We start from the raw sequence: 21,348 nt of genomic DNA, 5'->3' as shown, positions 1-21,348 counted from the left end.
ATGCACTTTATAGGAAGTAAAGAATTAATATACTGATACAGTATGGCTTTTTCACTGGAATTAGGTTTATTTTTTTAAATCAGGTTTTTGTTTTTCTTCAAATTTGATAAACATTCACTAAAATGAACAGCTAACTTCAATTACCCAATATGAATAGTATATGAAAAGTTAATCCAGGTGTTTACTGACATGCAGGGGGATGGTACGTATGTAGCACAGAGCAATGGATTGTGGGAAACTGTAGCAGCAGACCGTTAGACGTATATTTTAAGATCTAGGTCATGTGTATGCTAGATTTCACAGAGCAGTAAAGCTTGCTTAGAGGCAACTGTCCAGTGATGTCAGGTATGTCCAATATGCCCAACGTCTTAAATATTTGCAAGTGTGATCGGAGTGGGGTGGATTCAAATCTTAAATTGGATGCACTGAAATTGAGTTGGTCTAAAACAGTTTTCTTCATTTGAATGTTTGAGACATGACAAGAGTAGATTTTACTATTTAAGTATAATGCAAAGTACCCTGGTGTGACAGCAATGTAAATCTTCCTCTGAATCTGTAGGATTTCTACTGGGGCTCATTAAGAGTTGCGATTGCTCAGAAACAATACTCGCTCCATCCTCCTGCAGTCAAAAATGCTTTGAAACCCACTGGACTTCTCAACCACTCATATATCACATATTTAAAACATTTACAGGACACAAAACAGAGGTACAATTACACATCTATGAAATGGGTCAATATATCAAAACTAAATGGTATTTCTGCTGTTTCACATACAAATGATCAAGCATTACTTTGTACGTTTTGTATGCTATACATTAAAATAGTCATTTAAATATTTTGGCCAGTAACACAATGCATACAATGACTGAACATGGGGAAGAAAAAACACATGCAACTGACATCAGCAATCAATGTAATTTTTATTTACAATAGTCACAAACAGTTTTCAGCAATTTATTGCAAATAGTTCTGTCCATATTTTTAGATTTTTAAAAGTTTTTTTTGTTGGTTTGTTTATAGTGACTTGAATTAAAGTACTCGGCTTGTCTATTTCAAAACAATATTGTCTTGACTATTACAGTCAGTATACTGGTGCAGTAGTTACAGCCATACGAGTATAAAGGCGGAGGTGTAACGGATGACATTAGCAGGCCTTAGTCCTTTCATGCATGTGTTTTTGATTGCCAATATTACTGGCAGGTATAGTAATATGTTACTTACTTTTCATGGTAGTGAAACACATATATAGTTCCTGCAACTGCCATTAACCAGATAAACCATCGCATATGAGATGCTAGGGGCCCAAGCTCACGGAGATTTAACCTGACAAATAAAAAAAAAAAAAAAAAAAAAAAAGGTTTTACACACTTCAGTTCACAGTCCAGTACAGATATGTCATGCATGCTGCTGGCAGTCTCAGGTACTAGGGTGGACTAAATAGGTGGACCGAAGTCCAAGCAGTCTTAGACCAAGGAAGTTGGAAGAGATGCAATAATATAGGGCAAATTTAAAAAGCCCATTAACTACACAGTGAAAGGCTTGCATTATACCGAAAGCACAATTTGTAACCGGAATAAAATAATCTAATTAAAACAATTAACAAGGAAGTCATCACAATGTATTCCACAAGATAGGTTTCCTAATTGTAAATCCTAAAAGAGAGGAGGACAGAAAAGTTAAAATGAAAAACTATAATAACATTAGATTTGGCTCACCATGGAGTATAGGAGGCAGCGATGAAGAAATAGATTACCATTCTGTCACACATATGAAAACAGTGCTCTACTGATCTGCAGGAGAGAAATATACATTAATATACACACGTCATTGAAACATGTGACTAAAGTTCTTTGCAGTAGCTATACAGGTAAAAGGCTAAGATTAAATAAGGTGGTGTATCACTCCCTCATTCAGTCCAGCTTTTTGCTACACCTGGAGAGCATTCAGACTCTTCTACAATAATGGTATTTACTGTAAAATGGGTGTACTCTTGTAATATTGTATATATGTAGTACATTGTTAGCATTTCAGTGGTCAAATCAGTGAAGACGCCCTTATTCTTTTCTACTTAACAACAACATTATTCCAGAGTGGAGATTTGTGGAAATCAACAATCCCTCATTCAAAAAAGGAAAGGTAAATAGAAACTCTTATTCCAGTACAATCTGCATGAAGTATCCATGGCCCTTAAGTGGTGGAACAACCTTCCCACTGAAGTCAAAACAGCAGAGACCCTGAACTCTTTCCGGTGATTACTGAAGATGCATGTTTTCAGACTTTACTTGTAATTAATTAATTCATTCACCTGTAAGATTGCACTTTACAACGCTTTATCATACTACTTGCCTTGCGTTACTAGTACTCGTATTGTTATTTTGATTTCCCCTATGCTCCCTTTCCCTTGGCCCTTGACTGTGACATAACATATTGTCTGCACTCGGCTTTTACAATCCAGGATGCAAGACTTATTGTATACACTTGTGCAAATTGTAATTTGTAAATGGATTATGGTTTGAATTGCACTGTAATATATAAATTGGAATTTGTAATGTTTTATGCCTTGAACTGCACTGTATTTTTGCACTTTGTATTGTGCTTATATTTTGTAAGTCGCTCTGGATAAGGACGTCTGCTAATAAGTAATTTGTTGTCTCTTTTGGGGGGTTACCTACAAAAGTGAAGGTTTTCTTTTTAGACAAAACTTTATAAGAAATAATATCTATAAGCAATAATTATGATCATTATGGTCATACACAGCTTGTGTTTTTGTAGGTGGTGCAGTTGGGACAGCATTTATTTTAAACGACCCTTGTTACAAAAGACACGACAACTTAATTTGTACAGATTGCACTGGAATAAGAAAGTTACTATTTACCTTTTGTCTTTTTTGACTGTGGGATTTTTTACTTGCACAAACTCTCCTCTGTTGTTGGTAAATAGAAAAGAATAATGCCGGCTTCACGGTTTTGCCTGCAGCCACGGACTTAATGTTGTCTTTGCAAACTATAATTACTGTCAAGGAGCAAGACCATGAAACGCTAACACTTGGTTGACTTCATTAGTCACTCAAGTTGCCGTGGAGAAGACAAATACGGTCGTTTGGTAGTTTTTCCGCTATCCGGGAAGTTATGACAACACCTCCTGGAAAACCCAGAACTGGATATTATTTGCAAAGTTTACATTTAAGTTTTAAGTTGCTTGCAGGATAGAATTGATCTGGAAGAGTGGTATGCATATACACTATCAACACAAAGACTCAAAACCATGATGTTTTGAATTTTTGGCATTATAAAAGGTATGGACCAAAAGACTTAAGACAGATTTTGCATTTTCATGTAATAGAAGACCAGTCTAGACACTAAACTTCCTTAACCTCATGTGACTCTTCTTCCAGGAGATGATGTGAAACACTGTAGACACGAGGAAGAGGGCACAGAGCCCCATGCCATACACCCAGGCCGTGAGCTTCTCCCAGCGGTCATCAGACAGGCGGTACAGTAGGGCCGTACCAACGAACGCTGGGACAATAAGGAACTGCAGACAGCAACACAATGAGAAGGTACAGAGGACATTCAAAGGAAAATAATAATGCTAACAGGCTTGGCATCCTGAAAGAGAATTTGAATGAATCAAAATGGGAGTCCACAGCAGAGCTATATTCTTCTAGAGGTAAACACATCTGGTTTTGAATGGCTATGTTTTTCACTAAACGGTCACTGGTTTTAAACAAATGCAGTTAAGTAGCACTTGTGCAATTTGAGCTTGGGAAAGTGATCCTTGATACATGATATATTCCACACAAATAACTTTTTCCTCTCCCCTTCTACATTGCAGTGGGTAATTAAGGTTAACCACAATTAGGTAAGATGAATCCTCTTTAATTAACCTGATATCTTCCCAGTATGTAGGTAAAAGATAAACCGGTGTAGTTATTCCTTAAAAAAAATATAATGATAATAATTAAAATACCTCAAACCTGTCTTCGTATGGCTACAGTTACTTAAACTCTGACAATAACAGTTTGTCAGCTTGTGGGTAAGCTACATGGGAAGATTTTATATACAACATGCAATTATCATGAGATGCCATTATACCACACTGTATTTTCTGCCAGTTAATCACATATCATCCTGACCAGTTACCTCCTGGACAATGGTCTGTGTGATATGAAAACCCATGCCTGCAGGTCATGGTAGGGGCTTACCGCATGTGTGTAGCAATTAGCAGCATGTTCATAGCAAGTGGGCTGGTAGCGGCAGTTAGCTGCAGCTCGGCTGTTCATAAACCTACAAACAATGAAGATGTTAGTGACAGACCACACACGGCAAAAAGGAGCCTAATGCCTCATCTTCGCTGGGCCTCAGAACACACTGCTTACAACACCGTGGTTAACTGGTTAACTGATCTACTTCCACTTTCAGAACATTTTTAACCGTACATGAAAGATCATGCTAATTCTGCTAAAGAAGCACAATGTTTGGGAAACCACACAGTTAAAAGACTTAAAAATATATATACATGTATTTTTTTAGTTTTCCTTCTGAAAATAAAGATGTGCATTAAATTACATTTGTGCATCAAAAATGTAAATCGGAAACCAAAACCATGGAAAGTTTACTTATGAAAAACACTTTCCTACCATAAAAGGAAAAAAAAGAATAACAAACTTCTGAAGACAACATAACTAATCTGTGTTCTGCCTTTACATTACAGGAATGCGTAACAGTTTTATGAACATCTTATTGTGTTCAGGATTACTGAATCACGAGCAAACCACCACTTAACCCTTCATGTCAGTGCTACAATGTCTTCAGTAGACAAGCAACACTGTGTTGCATTAAAAAACAAAAACACTCTTCTTCCTCCATTTGAACATTCCCTTTCCACCATGACCTGATGCTACAATTTCTCTAATGATTTAAAGCAGCACACTAAAGCACATTAAATCAGTATAGTCATCTTCCCGATTGCCTGGGCCCCACTCAATCCAGTCAGGCTCAAAACAAGAAATTACCCTTTTTTACATCTAATTTAGTTTGTCAAGTCCTCTCAATTGGAGGAATGAAGCCATATTACTGGTATAAACCCCAAAATAATTTGTGCATGATAGTTTAATACATTGAAAGTACACCCCACAGTGGAATTTGGGGCTTTGAAATATGAGAAAATGCCATTTTGCTTTAATCGTCAGAGCTGAATGTCAAGACAAGCATAAGGTTCTCTTCAGCAGCCGAGGGCAATGTCAGAAGAAATGGGGTTCCGCTTTAGTGAGATTGCTTCCCTCCCTGCAGCTCTTCCTATAACTGTGCTGCTTTTACCCACAAAACAGTATCAGTTTCTCAGTCTCATAAAACAAGGACGGCTGTTTCCTGTGCAGCTGGGTCATAAACCCTGCATATATGCTTCGGTTCAGCTTTAACTTAACCAGCTTTGGTGATGTGGTACGTTGTGAGGCAGGCTGCTTTCAGAGAACGACATGTTGGGATTCCCAGCTCGCGTGATTGCCAAAAGGTCAAGGCTCTGTTGGAGCAGCTTAATTTTTCAGTAGCTGCGTAAAGCTGGAATCAATTCATAAAGCAAATCTTGTGTGTAGCAGTTTAACAAATGACACACTAATGCAGAGTGCATGGGTTCTGACATTTGACACACTCTTCTCAGTATTGCTACATATCCTCCACTGGGGCGACATGCATTCTCTAGTTAAAGCGGGTTGCTTTTGAAAGGAAGGGGTCAGTTTTTACATTTCAGCTTGGTAAACAACCACTACATCTTCAGTACAACCAATTAAAAGGTAAAAACACTGCCTACAACAAAGTGCTACTGTGTTCATACCACCTCAGATTTGTTGTTATGCAGCCATTCTAATGCAGTACAGAGCAATTAGATAATTCAAGATAATCCATAAATATGGAACAACTGACAAAGCAATTCACTGGCCTCGATTTAAATAGTTGTGCCGTTATCACACACACTAGAATCAAAAATAGAATCCAGTCAGGACTGCATCTGAAACAACCTGTGGTAATTATAGATACATTACAATGCATATCCCTAAAGACAACAGTGTTGCAGAAGTGTGCAGTGATACAGAAATCCAGTCTCCAGTGTCTGGTTCTCATTCTTCACGAGCGCTTACGTAATGGAATTCAACAATAGTTTAACCCCTTTCATAAGTCTGACTTATTTTACATTTTCCTAAGTGTTACAGTCTTTGAGCAAGACATTTACATTTTTAACATTGTGATGACTGATGTACACAGCACAGAAACCCCATTAAACTGCCATCCCAGCTCGGGGCCACCCTTTGTCTTACTGTACAAATGCGATTCCCAAAGGTTTATAAATGGTCAGAAGACAACTTTACAATAGAGACAACATAGCAACAGATCAGGCAGGGTTTTGTTCACATGGACAATGTCACTGTGAAACAATGTACACTGTGGTGACACTGACCACCGTATTGTTCAAATGGTGCAAGGCAGGCTGTTAGACCTTTGGTAAGCATGTGCTACTGCCCTGGCCTGCACCCTTCCAAATTGCTTCAATATGGGCTAGATTCTATATTGTTGTTTAGGAATAACCTTTACCCTCAATGGATACAAAAAGGAAGTTGTAGACTAGTTGGAGGTTAGCTAAAACACAATGGCAGTACTTCCTGTCCTATATCCAGGTATAAATTTGAGAGAAAAAAAAAAGTAATATTATAAAAATAAGCCAAAAAGGGCTGTATTATACAGCACTCAACAACCAACATAGGCTTGTCAAATACCATTTAGAGTGGGAAGTAGGGAACAGATATTTTTCTATGGCCCCAAGTACTAACATAAGAATATGTAACTATTCGAGGACTACACTCACAACTTTCCAAAACAGAATAATCCTAAAAGCAGAATGGGTTTTAGAATATAGCACTGCTCTGCATTTATGTATGTATTTTAAAAGGAGGGAAAAAGTATTATTATCCATGTTTATTTGGATTTACTGACTATTAACACTAAAATGGAAGTTTACATATAAATCCACTGTTCTTTCAATGCAGTATTGATGTATTATACCACATTCAAGAGGCACTTTTCCATACACCTTTAATTGGTTTGAACTGGTTTATAGCATTCTTTGGAAGGTTGTAAACCATTCACAAGTTTCCAATTAAAACATTTTTTCACATGACATCATGCATTCCACTCAGAGCAAAGCACAGAATAAAAAGGAAACAAAAACAAAAAAGTATCACAAGAAAGCAAGCTCAGTCTGCATGGCCTTGTCACCAGCAGGTATTAATTTGAACTGAAACACTAGCCGAACAGGGGCTGAATAGCTGGCCAAGTCCACAGCGCAAGTTCATGGGCAGATCTGCAGGTCAAGAGACAGCACGGTGTGGTGCATGCTATTGGCCATGGGCTGTCACAGCAGATTGGCAGTGAAGGATTCTGTTACTTATACATTATCGGTCAAGAATCTTAAGAGAAACCCCCACAGCAAGGATGTGGTTTCCAAAGAGGCTAGTGTTTTTATGCAAAATGGTTCTCCTGCATCACAAGACGGTCATAAAGGCCTGACTAGTCTCCAAACATGACACCAACTGAGGATGTGGGCTATCCTGCCAAACTGCTCCATTAAAGTCACTTCCCAGGACTCCCTCATACAGGCCTGCCAGGAATGGGCTTCTTCTAATCCCCCAGACCACAACCACATCACCTGCATTATTACTAATAGCCCCACTTATGCTTTAATGCAATGTATGGTTTCAAATTATACTGTGTATTGTCTGAACTATTGAACTCGAGTCTCCATCTCTGGATTTTTTTTTTTTTTTATTGCGTTAGATCTTGGATTAGATGTTTCTTTTTCGATAACAAAGCTTAAGATCCACCTGCCCTGCGAATCAGTCCTCACACGGTGTCCGAAATGAAGTCTTGTCAACGTGGGATTGCTCTGGACTCTTCTTTCTTGGTGCGCGACCAGGCGCTTCCACGGAGTTTTAATAATACTTTCATTTCAAAGCAATTAGGCAATTAAAGCAAAACCGATTTAAAACTTAATATGCAGTAAACCACACACCATCAGTTCTGAACACAGAGACACAAACATGATCCTTACGTAGTGTGATGACGAAAAACACCAAGTTACAGACAAAATAAATGTAATGCAAAAATATCTTAAGATCATTAAAATGTTTTAACATTAAGCCCTTATAGGAAGGAGAGCGAATGCTAGGTTGTACCACGTAAAACATTTATAAGTGTTTTTCAGTTCCTGTGATTTACACACCAGTGCAACTGTAATTAATAAGTAATAGGGCGCACACAATTCAATACAATAAAGAAATAAAGTTGATAGCTAAGTTTCGACTCACCTCTGGAGGCTGTTTACTCTCTTCATGTTGAAATGAATCACACAATCGCAAAGGAACTGAAAGCAAACGAGTCGTGTTTCAGATGTTGAAAATCAGAAAAAAAAGGCCTATATCACCTCGACCAGCCGTCCTCTACTCTCACACAATCCCACATCCCCCTTCTTAAAAAAAACAACTAGAAAGGCACTGTTTTCAGTCTTTTCCTCATTGTGATAGTCTGGGTACCGGCGACGTCCTGCTAAAGACCCAGTTGAGCCTGCCACAATGCTACCACCATTGCGATCGCATTTATACCCCCAGTCCGCCACCACCAGTCCTCTAGGACCAGTTACTACTGCACCATTCATGCACTGTGGCAGCGACATGCGCTCTGATTGACAGCTCAGTTCGCCAACCACAAAGCGCGGCGCACAGGACGTCTCAGCAGCGGGCGAATCGGAACCTTCCAATATCTCGAGGCGTGTCCGGTCAGAAACGCCCCTAATACAAATCGCAATGCATTTGTAATTTCGCTTAGAACCTGTATTATTTTTTGTGTGCATTACATGTGAACTGCATTTTGCCTTCAGCTGTTTCTTTTACTGTTTAGGATTACTGTTGCTTTGAAGGATAATATATTAGTTACCTCCCCCAACCCATAGAGTATTAATTTTACCTATGCACTATGCAGTAATGTATTAGGAAAGAAAACTCAACGATGACCAATAGAGACCACAAAGGTAATGCCACACTGTGTGCGTTTACATACAACATTAATGTGCAATCTTAAAGCATTTCCCTAATCAGCCATGAGAATTTTTACTTTCACTGGACACATACAATATAAACAAATTTTTGGTGGCAAAGGGACATGTTTCTTTTAATACAATGCATGTTTTTTTATTTTTTATTCTTTGCTTTGTCTATAGAGATAGAGAATACATTATTTTGTAATTTTGTATTGATCAGTTAACCTATTTCTATGACCAGAATGTTATAATACTGCACAAAACAGAAGCTGAAGTGTTGGTTGATATTACATGGCATTTTGTTTTCTACTTATGTAATTACAAAGAGCTTGATGTTCTTGAGATTTTCTGTGATTTTTACAAGACTGGAAAATTCCCAACGTCCTCTTCTCAACATCCACTTGAAACTTAGTTTTAAAAGAGTAAGGTAGCAACCTTTAGAATTTTGTTTCTAAGAAAAAAAAAATGTGTTCATTGATATGGATCATTTGAGTTGAACTTTTAGCTGGTGATATGATATCAGCAAGAATATTGATTTTTGAGTTGTTTTTTTTAAACCTTTTTTAGTAGAAATGTTTTACAGGAGTGTTTGTGATAAGTGTGGTAAACATAATTAGTAACTAGTCTGACCGGATCTGTCTTCAACCCAATAAGTGTTCCATAGCAATGTGAATGTGTCATTCCCAAGAGGCAAGATGAAAACGCATCTCGATGTCCTATCTCCTCTAATCTATTACATACTGGAAGATGTAAAAGCAGTATGCCTTTTCCCTTAAAGATACAACTGAATTGTTAATTTTTAAATGATAAGGTTGTCCTCTTATTTTTATATAATTAAGCCATCAGAACACTGTGTTGCTATTTTATGCCCCTTCCTATGCTAAGAAAATAGTGCTGGATCTGCCCCATAAGGTTTTATGCTTCATAAAACAATTTGTAACCTTTTTATTTCAGTCTTCTGTTACATACATATATTTGGAAATCAACGTCTGAGGGGAATGCAGCAATAATCTAGTGTAGAAAATTATTAATTAGCAGCACTTGAATGTAATAGTGAAAGATCACCAAAGACCTTTGTAATATTTAATCATTCTCTCAAAAAAAAAACAAAAAAAAACCATTGTGTTTAACTAGCTAACTATACTGCTAAAAAAAATTAAGGTTCCCTTAATTGTTTTGAGCAGTGTATATATGTATTCATACAATTGTACATAATGTATCATCTTTAGTTTTTGATTTTTCACTCACTGGTTAGTTAACCGACATTTGAAATACAATGAAAACTTGAGTTACAAAGAAAACGTTAACTCTTCAAAGTTCAAGCTACTGGGTTTCCGGCCTAAGGCTGGGATTCAATCAAAACTTGGTTTGATTTATGTTTACCTACTTTCTCTGAAATTAGCCTTTTATGAAAAGAAAATGATTAAGATGTTACATTTTACCCATCTTAATTTTCACGTTGAACTGCTGCATCCAGCTTCCATAATAAAATACATATGACATCTGAAAGCAGAAGGACATAAATTGCTAAAATATGTGCAGTCTATCAGTGGTATTAAAAGAAAAAGATCTGCCACGTGGGGTTTTGTCTTTGATAGATTTTTCCAACTTTGAATGTCTTCCAGATTAAGTGTGTACTTATCTGTGTAAATTTAAACCTGCACTGTTTGCACATACTTTTCATTTCACCCTGTCATCATTTTTTTTTCAGATTTATTTCAGAGATTTAATCACATCCGTCCCAAACAGCAGTGCAGCTTTCTAAAAAAAACACAAGTAAATGAAACTAAGCTGCCTGAAGTACTATACTCAGAGAGACTAACTAGTAATGACTACATCTCGTCTTTCTCTGTTCAGTTTGTCAACACATTTCTTATGTCAGTTTGGAGAAGCCAATATACATGACATTTCTAAACAAACAAGAAAAATAAATACATTAACCGCCCATCCTATAACACATTGTGACATATGCAGAACATAGAATTAATTAATTACTCAGGAAATCCCCATTTTCCAGTTACCATTGGCATTGGCCATTTTAACACAGAGGCTTGTTCAGTAACAATATTTGTATAAATTAATCTCGTGAAGTAGTTTATCCAGAGCCACATGTTACTCTGTGAATATCATACTGTAGTCTCCAATAGACATATTGGCGGTAGGGCTGTAACTGTTGAGCAGTGCATGTTTGTTTTGTACCATCTAGCTGAAGTCATAAATAGTGCACAAAAGTTACAGTTTAGATCAACATGTAGAAAGTAGCTTCAGACCAATTGAGATGAGCTTTATGAAGCTTTCCTTAGCAGCTGTTTGTGGAAAGCCTCAAAAATAGAAACCAGTCCTGGCCCAGTGTTAATCAGTGATATGAGTCACGAAAAGAAAGCATACAGTGCATCCGGAAAGTATTCACAGCGCTTCACTTTTTCCACATTTTGTTATGTTACAGCCTTATTCCAAAATGGATGAAATTCATTATTTTCCTCAGAATTCTACAAACAATACCCCATAATGACAACATGAAAGAAGTTTGTTTGAAATCTTTGCAAATTTATTAAAAATAAAAAACAAAAAAAGCACATGTACACAAGTATTCAGAGCCTTTGCTCAATACTTTGTTGAAGCACCTTTGGCACCAATTACAGCCTCAAGTCTTTTTGAGTATGATGCTACAAGCTTGGCACACCTATTTTTGGGCAGTTTCTCCCATTCTTCTTTGCAGGACCTCTCAAGCTCCATCAGGTTGGATGGGAAGCGTTGGTGCACAGCCATTTTCAGATCTCTCCAGAGATGTTCAATCGGGTTCAAGTCTGGGCTCTGGCTGGGCCACTCAAGGACATTCACAGAGTTGTCCTGTAGCCACTCCTTTGTTATCTTGGCTGTGTGCTTAGGGTCGTTGTCCTGTTGGAAGATGAACCTTCACCCCAGTCTGAGGTCCAGAGCGCTCTGGAGCAGGTTTTCATCAAGGATGTTTCTGTACATTGCTGCATTCATCTTTCCCTCGATCCTGACTAGTCTCCCAGTTCCTGTCGCTGAAAAACATCCCCACAGCATGATGCTGCCACCACCATGCTTCACTGTAGGGATGGTATTGGCCAGGTGATGAGTGGTGCCTGGTTTCCTGAGGCATGACGCTTGCCATTCAGGCCAAAGAGTTCAATCTTTGTTTCTAATGGTCTGAGTCCTTCAGGTGCCTTTTGGCAAACTCCGGGCGGGCTGTCATGTGCTTTTTACTGAGGAGTGGCTTCCGTCCGGCCACTCTACCGTACAGGCCTGATTGGTGGAGTGCTGCAGAGATGGTTGTTCTTCTGGAAGGTTCTCCTCTCTCCACAGAGACACGCTGGAGCTCTGTCGGAGTGACCATCGGGTTCTTGGTCACCTCCCTGACTAAGGCCCTTCTCTAGGAAGAGTCCATTTACGGATGATGGAGGCCACTGTGCTCATTGGGACCTTCAATGCTGCAGAAATTGTTCTGTACCCTTCCCCAGATCTGTGCCTGGATACACTCCTGTCTCGGAGGTCTACAGATAATTCCTTGGACTTCATGGCTTGGTTTGTGCTCTGACATGAGAAACATCTCAAGGATGATCAGTGGAAACAGGATGCACCTGAGCTCAATTTTGAGTGTCATGGCAAAGGCTGTGAATACTTGTGTACATGTGCTTTTTTTGTTTTTTATTTTTAATAAATTTGCAAAGATTTCAAACAAACTTCTTTCACATTATGTGAATGTCATTATGGGGTATTGTTTGTAGAATTTTGAGGAAAATAATTAATTTAATCCATTTTGGAATAAGGCTGTAACATAACAAAATGTGGAAAAAGTGAAGCGCTGTGCATACTTTCCGGATGCACTGTATGTTATGCATGATTTATTATACCTTACATGGCTGTACTGTACCATCACCATGTTACTATGTGTATCTTCCTTAAAGGTTCCTGTTGTACAAAGACATTGTGACAGACTAATGATTTCAAGTTTAGTAAAGGTAAAAAAACAAAAAGGTCCAACACAAATGTAATTTTACTTATGTGATTTCACTTCTGACCCTTAAATGAATTATAGATAGATATTTACAAGCTATGGACCAGTACACCACATTCAGGATTAATGTTTCTCAACTTCAGATTTTATGGCAAAAAAACTATCAAGTATTTAGCGCTTGAAGGAGGTATGTGTCTTATTGTAGCCCTCATATCTTGCCTTGATCACACCACTGTAATAATGAGAAAGCCTCTTTGTGAAAGTGTAATTGTGTATTAAGTGTGTGGTAATCTGAGACACGTCTGCAAGTGGATCAAGTGTTATTTTGGCAGTGTGAAAATGTAAAACATCTTTCCAGGATTGGCTTTCCAAAGGTGTGATAAAGCCGATTATCCCTCTGCATTAATTAAATCCAAATTATACTTGGCGTTTCTAAGTTTTAATTGTCTTATCACCATTGCATAATATTGTGTTGGCCAATACAGTGGTGTTCTGGGTAAAGGACACACTGGAATAGTCGTAGTGCTCAGTAAGAAACGGAACCAATCCACAAACAGACATGCTTTCATTGGTTATATCTCTTAATTAAGTATAGCTTCGGACCTTAATCACTCCAAACACTATTTGATTTCTCTTTTCTTTTTCTGTGAGCTGCTGAGCTGCTTGGAAAACATTTGACACCAGCTCCAACATGTTGCCAAGAATCACTTTAAAAATAATGTAATCATAGTAAATACAATATGTGTTTGACACTGTCCATTGCTGTGAGTTTTCTATTATTTTTCTGATCTAGGGAACTGCACTGTTTACAGCTTTACACTATAGTATTTTACACTATAAACTTTACACTATAGTAGGCTTCATAGTCTGCTCTGTTCCCTGCTATCCATCAAATTTTGAAATGTAAAATCTGAATGCCAATCACCATAGGAACACAAAGATTAGCCTGCAGGACCATTTGATGGGTGGGTGGAATCTGCTTGTTGGGCAATCTCAGCCTGATCTGCATTCAGCCTACTCAGTTATTTTCATTGGCATTTGCACGTCATGGTTCTCTTTTGGCACAGCAGACTCCCACATTATATGGCGGACCTTTCGATTTGTTCCCTGTCAGATAAATATAGTGTCGTGTGTCACTGTGGCTTTGAGCGCCTTTAGATGTGCTGACAGTGCATCTGTAATGTGACCAGGAGATTCCACTTTAATTTCCGCTCACTGCCTGTTCAAACGTAAGGATATTCGCATACAATTCCAGCAAGTTCCTTACAATTTGAGTCACAGACATCTAAGTTCTGTTTTAAGGTTCTGGTCTTGTATAGGGCATTTACCACTGCGCTTCATGGAAAGTGAGTCATTCCAGATGCTGAGATTTGGAAAGCAAGGGGGTAGGTGCAAATTAATAAATCAATTTCACTGATTAATATCCCTTAAAATCACAGTTCACCCCAAGTGGTAACATCTACTCTTTTGTCTCCTTTAGATGGTTGCAATGAAGGCTGAGCTTCTGTGTAAATAAGGGAGGACGATGCATCTCCATACTCAGAGCTTTTCTGCGTTTGCACAAACAAGTTCCACTTCAGTGATGGCCAAGGTAATCTAGCTTTCATTCACCTTGGACTTAATTTTCAAGATAGCCCAACTGTGTTTGTGATCCAGGCTATAATGCTCTTAGGGATAAACTGGAGTTGTGATAATTTGAGTTCTGTGCTAAGCTTAATTTAAATCCAGGTTTTCAGAGGTGAAAAGCTAAAAGGCATAATCAACAACCAGCTTCCTCACCTGACTGCAAAGAGCTGATCTAGGGAACTGCATGTTTCATGTGTTGGTCAACAGCAGGATAGTCCTGTGTGAAGGTGACACACAGTTCCTAGATTTGTGTTTGTTTGTTCTGTTTATTTTTTTAATTAATATACCATTCAGTCTTGTGTTTTTGAGATCTGTTTCTATCCTAGTTGGTCACACACCAGCTAGATGGTGGAAACAGTTTATCAGGGATGTAGTAAAGACATTACATTAAGTGTTCAGTTATTCAGTAATGTCACAATATAAAGAGTGTTGCAGCTAGTGCAAATTAATAGATTAGTAGCGATTAGTTTATGAAATGTGTTATTGTGATTCTCAAGGGAATGCCCAGGATGGTATAATAAATGAATGCAGCCGCTTTTATGTTTTTTAAGAATGGCTTTCTGTTGTGCGGAAAGATCCTACAAACATGAAATCATCCATTCCTAAAACAAAAAAGCAAGAACAACAATATAAATCTCTCGCTATGTATATATTGCTTGTTTGTTTATAATATACGCAGGATATATTTTGTAAGTCGGTGTCTGCTAAGAAATCAATAATAATAAATAATAATAATAATAATATATTGAAATCAGAACAAGCAGAACACTAGGAGAACATTCACAGCCATATGCTGTAAATCTGTGTCCCCTCATCGTGACTAGCTTTGAAAAATTAAAGAGCAATTTATACATATTTTCTTCAGAAAACCATTGGTAATGGTTAATTCCCCTTTTCCTTGTCCTAGACCATTCCATTCAATCTTTGAATACATATTTGGGGTAGGCCTATATGATGTCATCACCAGATACTGTGCAGCTTTTATGAAGGTCCACTCAATGGTAATATTATAGCTAATGAGCAAATACACAAATAGTCTCTTAATTACTGGGAAAGTGGAGGTCAGTGATAGTTTTAAAATATGCATTCTGTCTACTTTTACACTGCTGTTCTCAAATTATTGCATTTGTCTTTATTTATGATCTGAACTATATGCACTGTATATAAATGGACTTAACGTACAAAGTAAACAGTCAAAGTTAGCTCTAATTCTGATAAATGTCTGCAAACATTAAGGTTTAGATAAGATAAGAACTGAATAAATAAGAAAATTGTTGGCACCACAAGGTTGGTCCAGAAACTTTGTAGTAAACAGAGTGATGTATGTTTAAAAATGCATTTAAATTACACTTTGATTACCAGTAGAAATAGGCAGGGAATTATAGGGAAGTAAATTGCTGAAAGTGAAAACCATTGTGAAATTTCTCAAGTCCTGATGGTCTTATTACTGGAGATACTGACATTTTACATTAAGCAGCTGCTCAGACAAGAATCAACTGACATCTAAGTTAGGTAGCACAGAAACAAAAAAATAATAAATCTCTGAATGGGACAGCCCTTTTGCATAGTGTGTAAATAAATAGACTAAATATTGAAAACATGTAACATCTCAGTGCCCTTGTGTGGTGTGGCAGTGCGGCATAGCATTGATGTGCAAAGAGACATTTTCCCAGATATGGTTCCTCTTGAAAGGCCAGCAATATCGTGGGATGCAGGACACAAGCGGAACCCACTTCACCATCTCTGTAATGGGATTACTCTTTCATAGAAACTGGTGAGGGGGTGGAGTAAGGCACTAGAGAGAATCTTTCTGTTTCTTGAAAGACACAGCTATATCCTTACAAGATTGTATTTTAGATTAACGTTGCTTTTGTATTCCCAACTCATTACTATACATGTAGTTTGAAAAGCTTTGAAAATTGTAAAGGCTGAGAAGTATAAGTGACTTGCTTCATATGTTAATATACTTTTTAATGTATTTTTGTACTGTATTGTATTGTTTGGCATGTTTTGTCATGAAGAAGGTCTCAACTAAAAGCCAAGTATCCTCGTGCAGTTACATGTTTTTTTTTCTCCAGGAACATGCAGTACACAATTGTACTGCTTCTGTTGTGCACACATTTTTATTTAACTTTGCCAAACCTTCTGATTGGACAATAAGAACATAACAAAAATATATATTTTGTTCTGTCTGTTGTGACCAAGTTTCCTGTGCTACGGAGTTAAGACGACAGGAGACAGCTGCCGTGTGCCCACCAAATAAGTTTATTGTGTAGCGAAGGAGACGCACCTGTTGTGTGGCAGGTGCAGCTTGCAAAACAACCAAAACTTAAGAAACTGAAACAAAGGCTGCAAGAAAACAGCCTCCTTCCTCTCAGAATAATTTCTTCTGGGATTCAACAGGATTAATGGTGTCACAGGCTTTTATTCATCAATAATTAAACACAGCTTTCCTTCTTGGAACTTTTCAAGACACTAACACTAACAATAAAAACCAACAGTTAGCTATTAGCCTTTCAGCCAGAGATGCATCTTTCTCCTTACTTTTCTGCACTAAAAAAGCTTATGAAGAGGCTTTAATGTTTGCAGAGTCCAACCAGATGAAAACACACATCAAATTAGTCTTGGTACCTTTCCTATGGAATTGAACTAATCCACGAGTCAGGCAGGGGCAGGATCTATTCAAAATACAGATTCCCTTATTTCTGGTTTTGCTTGCAATGACGAAACAGAAAGGGCACATTTAATGTCACCTCGAGATCTTTTGGAGGCTGGTCTATCATATCAAATGACAGGAAGCCCACATGTAATTGAACAAGCTGAAGGTTGCATGCCTGAGAGACAGACAGTGAACGGTCCCTCTGTACCGAGAGGCATCCTAGCTGCAAAAATAGTTTCCATCGTACACCACGGGAGGTTTCTAGGGTCCTCAGGCTATGACATGTTAAAACACATGCACCATTTTCTCTTGCACAATACTTGACTGTAACATTGCACAAAAGCTACAACCACCATCATAAAGCTTGGCAGGCATAAATAATGCATTTACTTTGTGGATCTTCACTGCGGCTCCAGAGAAACCTCCCTAGTTTATATCTTTATTTAATCTGTTCAGTGATGTCTCTTTACTAACAGTTGAGTATGATTTTTCTTTCTACCTACGAGTGCAACTGTATGCCAGTGTTATGTAAATCTGAATCTTTCTTCTGTTATGTAAAGTGGTTCATACAAAAAGAAAATCAAAAAATATGTTAAAATCATATGTGTCTTTAAATTCCCCCCACCGTCTGGAAGAGCCATTAGATGAGACATACATTGCAGCTTGTTCAATTTAACCTATGTGGAATTTGACCTAGTTCCTGGAGATGAACTGTAATTAAAGTTCACCAGCTGGTTCAGAAATGATGATATGATACTTTTGGTTTTAAATATAAAAATAACAAAATATACATAACCCAGTGACATTGTAGTAAACATTTTAAGCTGGAATGCTAGCACTGACATTAACATTTTGTATAGAAGTGTTACAGACATCAAAGGATTTGAGAAATGACAAACTTAGTTATTTGTTTGTTTGTTTATTTTCCAGGGAACTTAATATAAAGCCTAATTTGTTTCAAATGGAAGATAAACTTTGGAAACTTGCCAGTTGGTTGCTTATCTTTTAACAGTTTAAGAAACATTTTGCTTAGATTTGTCTCATTAACAGTTGACTTTCCTGGTCATTACACTACATATTTTGTGCAAACACTACTTCATCACATCAGATGCAGGTTGTAGAAGCAGTGTTACTGGTAGCAAATGTTGTTGATGGCCTGTTACTATTTAACTACTATCAGCTAGATAAGCTAGATCAGTCAAAATGGCATGGCTCTTCGGAAACATTTCTAATCAGATGACATTATTACAAAAATTAACAAATGCTCAGGCATTGTAAGATCTAACACATTACTGTTGCTTTGGGGGCAGTGTTGCTGTTCTGTCAATAGGGCTAACCACAGAAACATTGATAACACTCTGAGGCAAATCTTTGCTGACATGAGTCATATATTACTGTATTGCTTGTTTCTTCAACCATGCTGTCATTAAAGAGTTTTTTCAAAAACTTTCTTATCAATTTACTGGCTGGCTGCCATGTAAAAGATAAACCTTGGATGGCACAGAGATTGCACTGGAGTCCTTGTTCGTGGGCCATTAAATTGTAATTTCCCCGTTGGGATTTATGATACAAGGGATTGGTATTGAGTATTTTAAATCAGCAACTAAAACATGAAATAAATACAGAAAATGTTCACAATTTACAGTCTTAATTGTCAAGATTCAATGTTGCAAATGGTTTAAAGGTTTGATTTTTAATGTTTAAATTTAAAAAATGTTACAAATTTATTTGAAGTGAAAATTACTATACAAATCAAGGAGCTATGTATGTTTGTATTGTATTTTGGCAGTCTATAGAACTGTACTTGTAAATGTAAATGTAAATATGTAAAGAATATATATTTTGTATGAACACAACTGGAAAATGTCTGGTTTGCATTTTAGCTATGTACAGTTATTATAAACTAAATCAGAAATTCTAGATGAATGTATGGGGTCTTAATGTGGACTGTCCTTATGTTTGGATATTGTAAGAGAGTCTCTGAGACTCCAGAGTGTCTCAGCTGGTTACAGTGAAGTTTACTAGGAAGAGCTTTAATTAATGGACACTCCCTCCGCATCTGTGCCTTTGGTTTATCTCCCCACCACATGCAGCAAGAAAAGTTCATTTTGGGGAGTGCAAGTTTGTCTCTGATCAGGTTTCCTGCTTGGATCATGCTTAGCCATATTCATAATCTATTTTACACAGATGCTTGTTGCACAGTTTGTTTAAAAAAAATATAAGAACATCATTTTATATTAATATAACATATATATTTAATATAATAATAATAATAATAATAATAATAATAATAATAATAATAATAATAATGTTATATTAGTCAGTGGTAATGCATTAATTGAAATCTGCAAATCCAGAATGGTCTGAAGTGTTATATTTTTCCATGTGTTCTGACCACTGTACATTATGGTAAATTACTAAATACTAAAGACTATATTTGTAATTGCAAATTCAGAGTATGGGCAAGTGAAATTACTGCGAAGCTAGGTGCCCTTTATTCAGTATTCTAGCTCTCAGGCCTGTCCTCATAAGGGCTGTCAGGCTGAATCTGAGACACAGACAGGAGGGAAAGTGAGAGGCTGTGACAGGCGCCTACCAGCACAGCCAGGGCGACTGACAAAGGTGCGCAGAGCATAAGACAACAAGTTCACCCTTATTTACATGAACTGCAACTATCCTGTGTATTTAAATACACGACCCATGTTTAATGGAGCTCACTGCCTTGCATGCTGGTGGCACTCATTTCAGTCAATATTCTCCTACTGGCATGTATTAACATTACAGCTTGGTCTCCAGACACCATAACCAATGCCTTATTCCCTGTGAGCTGTTCATAATAAAGACATGAGTCGGGCTCCACTCTCCACTGAGTTAAATAAACAAGAGTGCCTCGTTCTTTCAGGGAGTTGAATAATTGGGAAGGGAATTGGGGATAATTATGTGTAATTTATTTAGGATTTGTATGGGAACTGTTAATTTCCCTGTTGTAAGGGAAGCTGGAGACAAGGCATGTAACCAGATCTAGACTTATTAAAATAACATGTATATAATTGTTTGTGTGTGTGTTTACTGTTAAATAATTAATAGCTAGAAGCTATAATAAATAATATTATGCCTATTCATCTTTTAGTTCTATAAATGGCTCTTCATGACTCTCAGTTACCAGTTCTGTACTTATATATATTTTAGATTGGATAAAATAAATCCATAGTAATAGTAATAAATAGTATGAATCATTACAATCATTTTTTTAAATTGCATTTCATTGTTTAGTTTTTTTTTATTATATATATATATATATACACACACACATACACAAATGCTGTACTGAAAGAGAAAAAATAAGTCTGCACAGTTGGATATGCACAAATATTGATATGCATTTTATGGATTTATTATGGAAGGACTTGCATCCTGTCTGTTTTTTTTTTTTAATACCTGGCTGTCTATGTGGAATACAGTTTTGCACTACTTTACATACAGAGAAGCCTTTTGTCCTATGAATCAAGTCCGGAAAATTGTCTGTAAAAGTGAATGACAACCATCTCGGACATGATTCTTGGATATTATGTTTCAACACTGTAAGATTTTCCAAGAACACATGCACAAAATGAAAGTTATTGAGCTTTCGGCACAATAGTTAAAATATCTCTGTTGAAGCAGCAGTACTTCAAATCACTGGACTTTTTTTCCCCTTTTTTTGTCAATTTTCAGAAGACTGGATAAAGCCAAAGTAATCCAGTCACACAACAAAAGAGTTTAAATTAAAGAAAGGGTTGGTTTAGGAAGATAATTTACAGTTCAGCACCATACAGACGTGTCAATGCTTGCATGCATGTTTGTGACAGAGAAACACATTTCTGTGGAATCCTTAAACTTGTATGAGTCATGTTAATAGAATAAGCCAGATAAACAGGTACAGTGCCTTGCGAAAGTATTCACCCCCCTTGGCATTTTTCCTATTTTGTTGCCTTACAACCTGGAATTAAAATTG

The 21,348-nt window shown here is 37.2% G+C and overlaps 1 protein-coding gene across 3 annotated transcripts in view; it reads right to left on the bottom strand.

Moving 5' to 3' along the window:
* Window positions 1-21,348, bottom strand: part of mmd (monocyte to macrophage differentiation-associated) — a 36,312-nt gene that overhangs the window by 3,664 nt on the left and 11,300 nt on the right. For 2 of the 3 annotated variants that reach the window (XM_066704656.1, XM_066704654.1), the window contains exons 2-5: window positions 4,208-4,289; window positions 3,377-3,537; window positions 1,719-1,793; window positions 1,225-1,326 (exon numbers count right to left, since the gene is read on the bottom strand). In XM_066704656.1, the coding sequence (XP_066560753.1) occupies window positions 1,225-1,326; window positions 1,719-1,793; window positions 3,377-3,537; window positions 4,208-4,289 (420 nt within the window). Of the gene's footprint in view, window positions 1-1,224; window positions 1,327-1,718; window positions 1,794-3,376; window positions 3,538-4,207; window positions 4,290-8,359; window positions 8,717-21,348 lie in introns of those variants that run through there. The other variant, XM_066704655.1, reaches the window with a different exon arrangement.

This window comes from Amia ocellicauda, chromosome 5 (assembly GCF_036373705.1).
Source record: "Amia ocellicauda isolate fAmiCal2 chromosome 5, fAmiCal2.hap1, whole genome shotgun sequence".
NCBI classification, from domain to species: Eukaryota; Metazoa; Chordata; class Actinopteri; order Amiiformes; family Amiidae; genus Amia; species Amia ocellicauda.
This window is presented reverse-complemented; position numbering and strand designations above follow the sequence as displayed.